This window comes from Pundamilia nyererei, unplaced genomic scaffold (assembly GCF_000239375.1).
Source record: "Pundamilia nyererei isolate P.nyererei 1_Seehausen unplaced genomic scaffold, PunNye1.0 scaffold00128, whole genome shotgun sequence".
Lineage (NCBI taxonomy): Eukaryota > Metazoa > Chordata > Actinopteri > Cichliformes > Cichlidae > Pundamilia > Pundamilia nyererei.
The window spans coordinates 1486841-1494533 of NW_005187529.1; the positions used below are offsets into that span (position 1 = coordinate 1486841).

A 7693-nucleotide genomic window follows, 5' to 3' on the forward strand; every position below is an offset into this window, starting at 1 on the left:
CCCCCCCCAATTGTACTTCACTGCTTGATGAGGTCATTGATGACAAAATAAATTAACATTACTATCAGCATCAGAGGATTACTGAGTGGTTTTCACAAATTGCAAGCTTGATGTAAGAATGCATAGCCAAGATTATCAGTTTATATATGATTGATATCAATAATGCAAACTTTCGGGGGGGGGTTCTGCAGTTTCATGTTATAGAGCAGACATACAAGGCATGAAAGCAGCTGTGCAAGACAGGAAATCAAACGGCCTGTGAGAAATCTGAAATCCCAGAACACTCAGTATACAGTGGGCTTTACACTGTATCTTCTGTGCTCTCTCTGTGTCAGTGTGCACAGGGCACTCTAAGTAGCCCATAATGCCTCACAGAAAGTAGCACACTACCGCTGGCCATTACCCACATTGTATAATATCTTGCACTGTGTCAAAGGGAAATTTACAGTCAGTTTAAAAGAAAGAGAGAAAGGCGTTTCATTAATTTGCTGAGATATGCTTGGTATAATATGGACTTATCACAAACATTCATGTCAGTATTTATATTTAGCCAACAATGTAGTACCTTTAATGCAAAAACAAGTGTCCCACGTGTGTTTGTCTAACTGAGCTCACTATACAGAAATCTAAGAAGGAAGAAGGAAGCAACGCGTACTGAAGTGTTTCTGTAACAGGATGATAATGAACACACTGTTCTATTTTATAGGAATTCAAAGTTGATTGCTCATTGGTCCCTAAAAGCAATACAATTTCATTAGAGCAGATTTAAATAAATTTACCTATCTTGTCAAAACTCCAGTGTTCCTTACAGCACTTGTTAGGGATTTTAAAAGAGGCTTTAAGGCTTTATGTCTCATAGTACTTAGGATATAAAATCTCACGCAGGTATAGCACCTGTTTAAAATACAGTCATTAGTTGTAGACAAACAGTCAGCAAAGTAGTTTCCAGTATGATATCTGCAAGACGCCTGATCTGCAAGTCACCTCAGTGCAGTCAGTCACATATGGCAAGATCCAATGATCCAGATCCAGTGATCAGTTTGTCTCGCCTTTAGAGTTGAGAAGATCAATCAGCTGGTCTGCCTGCAAAACATTAACAAAGGCAGACAGAACAGAAGTCAGACTGTCAGCAATCTTTCTGTGAGACCATAAAACGTAAGCTGGGTGAACTAAGATGATGCCACTAGGAGTTACTGAACTGAATATATTAATGTGTTGACAATGCAAATCTAGAGGGCAGTTCACTGATGCAATCAAGTTACTTAAAACCAGGTTTACACAGCAATGTCCTTATACAGAACAAGTTAGAGACTGACACTGGTCTACATTTTTTCATTTGAAATTTCCATTACCACACAAAAAGTTTAGATAAAGTTTCTTCACAGTAACTTGTAGTACTGAAGTACAGGGCTTACTGTGATGAACCAGTAGGAGTTGAGTCTGTAGAAGAGACGTGACATAAAGCCCATTTGACTAGCAGGTGCCAGGACGTGAAGGTGGAGGTGTGTGACAGAACAGAATGGAGGCCAGTGGAAACCAAATCTGCAGACAAAGAAAAGGGTTTAGAAATACTACTTATTTTTTAGTTTTTTTAAACTCATTTTATCTGATATAACAACAAAGCAAACTGTAACTAAGGTTAAGCTAGTCATCAGCAATTAAACTGCATTACAAATGATCTACTATAATTCTGACTAGATTAAGTGCTTGTTCTATTGGTAACTAAAAAACAAAACTGACCGCAAAACGGTGAATATTTGGTGGTCTGGCAACAAAAGATAACTGACTAAAACTGTCTGAAGGTCATACATTCATAACCCACTAATGTAAATTACCATAGAGAGCTGTGAAGTACCAAAATGAAACCCACCTGACATCACTGAGGTCCGTTATGTTGTTTTTTTCCAGGATTTCCTTCCCTTTGTCGACCATCCGCTTCACTGGACATAAACAATAGAAAAAGATGATCCATTTCAAACATTTACAGTTACTTTTTAAAAAATACTTTCCAACCATCCATAGCATTAGTCAGTAATATGTCAGCAATATTGTCTGAGGTGATATAAAATCCATGAGCATTACTTAAAAAGTATGCAGTTTAAACTTTACCCAATGGTACGTGCTCTTTAGTGAGGGATTTACAGTTTCCTACATGTTTGGTTGGGACAACAAGGTAGTGATGGGGGGCTCCAGGTTTGATGTCCCTGAAACATGAGATCTCTTCATCCTGCAGTAATAACACAACATAACACACACACACACACACACACACACATACACATACACACACACACACACACACATTTACACTTTAAACGTGAACGACATTACAGAATGCCTCTAGCATTGGTGCCAAATGCAATTAGTATACTGAATATAATGTAATTTATTGGAGTCTGATTTATATATATATGTATATGTATAAATATGTGCTTATTATTCTCTGTATTTTTAATATGAACTGATGCTACGGTTTAACCAACCAGCCTTCGGTATATGTCGGGGGTGAGCCACACCTTTCAACACAGTAAATCAATAACTCTACAGCTATCGGACTAACTAGCTACAATACCACTCAATTACACTCGTATACAGTGAAATTAAACGTTTCTGAATGACTAGTTTTAGAGCTTTTACTACTTGTAAACGCAGGTATTGACAATTAAAGTGTCTTAGGCTAGCTAGCAACGCATTCGTAATTATTTATTACAGTTTTCTTACACAGTGAAGAAGCTCTGTGCCCATTTCATTGTTTACAATCCTGCAGAAAATACATTTCTTATCATATCCTTCGGCTGGCACATTGCTGCTGCTTTTGGAAATATCAACCCGAGCAGGTTGTGTATCCTGGATTTCGGCCATTGTGCTGTACGGAGCTGTCAACAATCAGGCATGCTGAGTCGATCCAAGAGAACATCGAACGCATCAAGCTCGATCGTTCGTCGATCCTTATTGCAGATGTCAGGGAACAGAATTATCAGAAGAGGGCGACATATTTTCAGTTTTCTCTGGTGACCGAATCTGTCGCACACTAACAATTGTGTCAAACGCACCTTTGATGTTCTCTGATGAAAACAGAAGGGCCCTCATATGTAACTTTTTATATAAGTCGTATTTTCAGCACTCTCTGGATGGTTGTCTCACAGAAATAAATAAATAAATAAAAATAAACCCAACACTTACTGTCAGAGAACAAAACCAGTCAGTTATCTTACTATATGATCCAAATAGAAGGGGGTAACTAAGGGTTAATTTGCTCAGGCTAGAGAATATTAAAGTGGAAGTGTTGCATTAAAGACTCTGAGGTCTAAAGTCAACAGCACAAAGCTTAACTGAGATAGACGTTAAGTGATGCTATATTGTTAGTCAAGGCTGCAGTGAAACTGCTCCACTTTGTAACTTAAACAAAACTAACCACCTACCAACCCGCCCCTGCATTTACTCATGTGGTTAGCCGTGGTTTTCCCTTACTGTTGGTCTTTCTTAGTTCCTTTCCCCTGTGACACATGCAATGGGTACATATACGTTATGGTCTGTTGTTAGGTGTTTGCAAACAAGTGCGCCTCCTCTGCATTAAACTATGCTGCAAGGCTAAAGACTGTAGTTCAAGGTGTTCAAGGTGATATGAGATGGATTTCTTGAGCAGTCAGGCAAAAATGTGAAAAAAAGTTTTTCTTTGGACTAAATCACATAGTGAGCTGTAGCTTGCCATGATATTATTATACACCGATCAGGCTTAATATCATAACAGAGGCATAATGTTGATCATCTCCTCATCACAGCACCTGTTAGTGGGTGGGATATATTACATCCATACTGGCAATGGAAGAAGATGACCTGGTGTTTCTCTTTTCTTTCACAGTGTTGAGCAATGTACTGCTGGAAAAACTTAGTCCATGTGAATGTTACTTTGACACGTACCACCTATTTAATCATTGTTGCAGACCCTTTCCTGGAAATAACATTCCCTGATTGCTGTGGCCTCTTTCAGCAGGGCCTTCCCACAATCTGCCACAAAGCAGAAATGGTTCAAGAATGGTTTGAAGAGCACAACTGGTGGTGGTCAGAGGGCCCGGTGGCGCCAGTATCCGGCAGCCTCGCCTCTGTCAGTGTGCCCCAGGGCGGCTGTGGCTACAATGTAGCTTGCCATCACCAGTGTGTGAATGGGTGGATGATTGTGTAAAGCGCTTTGGGGTCCTTAGGACCAAGTAAAGCGCTATACAAATACAGACCATTTACCATTTGACTTGGCCCCCCAAATCCCCCAGATCTCAATCCACTTGCTAGACAACTCGTTCTGCTCCATGGAGGCCCCACCTCATAGCTGACTTCAGTTAACATCTTGGCACAGGTGCTACTCTGGCTGTGATTTCTGGTTGCGGGGGGTCTTGAAAGCCTGTTTGGGCTGGGCTTGATGTATTCTGTGCAACACAATAACAAATTAAAATCATTAGTCATTACTGTATGTACCTTTTAATCATGGCTTCTCATCACAATGCTTTTGTTTAGTTTCTTTGGAACAGAAGCAACTGATGATTGTAGCGTGGTGATCAGCACAGGTTCTGGGCTCAAAGCCAGGCTCGGGCCTCTCTGTGTGTGTTCTCTGTTTAGTGAATTTAAACTGGCTGTAAGTGTGAATTGTTGTCTATCTCAATGTGTTAGCCCTGCGACAGACTGACAATTATTACAGTTATTATGATTTTGTATTTTCGGAGTACTTTTTCTTAATTTCGTACTGACATTTTTTTTAGTTCATTTTATTTTCAGTTAATTTCCAGGGATAGATATTCTAGTTTGAACTGTACTTTTTATTGCTTAAAAATGTTTAGTTTATTCTTGTTTTCTTTTTTCAAATATTACGATATGGAAGTTTTATGTCAGAGGAAAAATTTGGTCAAACAAGTACAGGTATTACAAAAAAACACATGCTTCTTTAAAACAGTTGACTCACAGGCTTGTAGAGATCCTGACTCACAATAATCAAGCCTAGCAGTGCCTCATCAGGCAAGTTGGAAATGCATTTTACTAAATTAACAGATTATAAAATTAAGGATATTTCCGTTATACTTTTATTTTAGTCAGTTTTCAAAGTCCTACGGATCCCCCCAGGGCTAAAACTTTTGCGAAATCTCGCAAAAGTTTTAGCCGCATTCTTCAGAGGCTGCCAGCTCGAAGCCGACCGGGAGGTCGAGGCATGATGTGCCGGGAAAGCGGTGTTCCTCCCGGCTGTAGTAGGTCTCGACCTCCTGTTATCTTCGAGATAGTGGGTGTCAGATCTCCGAAAACGTCGGAGCACTTTTGCAAATATGTGATGTCTTGTTAACCGAGCAGGTATCTGACGTTTACACAACTACATTCATGCCTCAAAATATCTTAAAAGTGTATTTTGTGACCCAGAAAGAGTAATATTACAACTAAGTAGCTGCCGCCATTGTTGGAATTCAACTTTTGCGAGATCCCGCAAAACTTTTGCGAGATTTCGCAAAACTTTTGCAAGATCCCGAGTTTGTTTTGCGAGATCCCGAGTTTGTTTTGCGACTAAAAATTAATTTTTTTTTCTCCCATGTCCCCTGCGGGGCTCCGTAAAGTCCACAGTTTTTTACAGTTTGTTTGTTTTTTTTCAAAAATGTAGCGTGTAGGCCATTGAACCATTTTCCTTCCTGGATGGATTCTCTGTTTAAATATCTGAAGTGCGTTCTTTCAGTATTTACAGCAGGTAAAATAAATATTGAACATGTCAACAGTTTTCTAAGTAAATATGTTTCTTAGAATTTTATTGACATGAAATTCTAACCAGATGTTGGCAACTACGTGAACATACGTATCAGCACACAACACTGGCATGCTTCATATAACTTAACGGAAGGATGAATGAAAAAATGTATCTGCTGCCAGGATGATGATGATGATGAAACAAGGGTGGACGTTTCGTCAAGACTGATGATCCCGAACACAGAGCCAAGGAGGTTTCAGAGGAATAAAATAAAGCTGGTAAAATAATCCAGCCAATCAGCTGACCTAAATCCAAATGAAATTCTACTGAAAGAACTAAAGGTCAGAGTTCACAGAAGGGGTCCACTGAACCATCAAGACTGTTTGTGTGGAAGAATGGGACAAAATCACACCTCGGCAATGTATGTGACTAGTTTCTCTTTATATAGGATTCATTTTTAAGCTGTAGTCACCAACAAGGCTTTTGCACAAAGGCTTTTGAATAGATTTTTGAAAGTGTGTTCAATACTTTTCCCCATTATTACACATAACGTGTGGATTGGATGGGTTTTGTGTGAATAGCACCTTTACAAATATATTAAATGAGAAAATTGGTGATATGTTCAATACTTTTTTACTTATTTACACATTTTATCTCAGTGATATGGTGAAAGTTGTTACAGCGAAACATGAAAGCAACTGTAAGAAGGAAGAAATTTTTTTTATGTAGTTCTTCAAAAGAAAGAACAATTAACAAAGGAACAGAGGTAATATCAGACTATCTGTAACATGATATTTTGACGTTATTCGTAACAACTGCTGACTACAGCGACAGTATCAACAGGAAACTTTTTCACAAGAAAAAAGTAGCAGCACCTACACTGCCTGGCAGTCATATATAAACTTTTACTATTTCCTGAAAGTGTATTTAAATAAACAAATAACCAACAACTAGGCAATGTATGTGACATTTTATTCAAAGTGTTTTTCTCTCCAAACAGACAGGCTGGCATTTCACTTACACAAAGCAGAACTTATATTTTACAGTTAAGGTCCCTTCTTCCTCCAGCAGCATGTCTAGCAAACAATCAGCTTTTGTAGTGAAATGTTGCCCTTAAATTATTTCCAGCGCTCCTATTTTGATCCTCACTTACATGGAAAATGTTCAAACCAGCTCAGATCAGCGGTTTTTGTTCATACCAGTGTTACAGTATTTCACAATTAAATAGTTAATATAATATGAAGACACACTGAATTTAAACACGGATATAAACTTTAAAAAATCATTTTTAAATTGTCATTTTATAAAAATACTTTGATGTAAAATAAAATAAAAACAGACTCTTTCTTGAATCCCATTACAGTAGCTGCCCCGTCAGCAGGCTTCAAACTGTACAAGAGGAACTCTGAACCATGTGCACAGACGACAGCAGACGCTTCTTATTAAATACCTTGCTGATGTAACATGCAGTAAAAAATGACATCTACTCAGTTTCAACAGGAAACATAAACCTTTAATGGGATTTCACAAAAAACAGTGGTAGTACCAGCACTGCCTGACAGTCATAGAAAAACTTTAACCATTTCCTGAACAGTGTATTTAAAAAGACAGAAAATAAACAACTGGGCATGTGTGTGTATTTGATGTTTTCATAAGTACTTTTCTCTCCAAATAGACAAGCTGGTGCTTAATTTACAAAAAAAAGAATTTTTCATTTTACACTTCAGTTGACTTCTTCCTCAAGCAGCACATCCAGCTTATCCAGCAGCTGTTGTAGTGCAATGTTGTTCAACTTTGGTCCTTACTAGCAGCCACAGATTTGACTGGAAAACATTAAAACCAGTTAAAATTGTTTGTCCTAACAGTGTTATACCGATTTTAACAATAACTGGTTAATATAATTAACCAGTTATTGTTAACACACACTCACTTAACCAAAGATGCAAACTGTAAAAAAAAAACATCATTTTATAAATATGC

The 7693-nt window shown here is 38.2% G+C and overlaps 1 protein-coding gene across 2 annotated transcripts in view; it reads right to left on the bottom strand.

Moving 5' to 3' along the window:
* The window catches only part of hint3 (histidine triad nucleotide binding protein 3), a 4170-nt gene extending 1261 nt beyond the window's left edge, over window positions 1–2909 (bottom strand). Inside the window, exons 1-5 of one of the 2 annotated variants that reach the window (XR_311995.2) lie at window positions 2722–2909; window positions 2110–2227; window positions 1871–1940; window positions 1416–1542; window positions 985–1083 (exon numbers count right to left, since the gene is read on the bottom strand). Coding sequence is in view for 1 of the 2 variants with exons in the window: in XM_005743187.1 (XP_005743244.1) it covers window positions 1036–1083; window positions 1416–1542; window positions 1871–1940; window positions 2110–2227; window positions 2722–2862 (504 nt within the window). In the remaining variant the exon portion in view is untranslated. Of the gene's footprint in view, window positions 1–11; window positions 1084–1415; window positions 1543–1870; window positions 1941–2109; window positions 2228–2721 lie in introns of those variants that run through there. The other variant, XM_005743187.1, reaches the window with a different exon arrangement.
* Between the last annotated feature and the right edge of the window lie 4784 nt (window positions 2910–7693).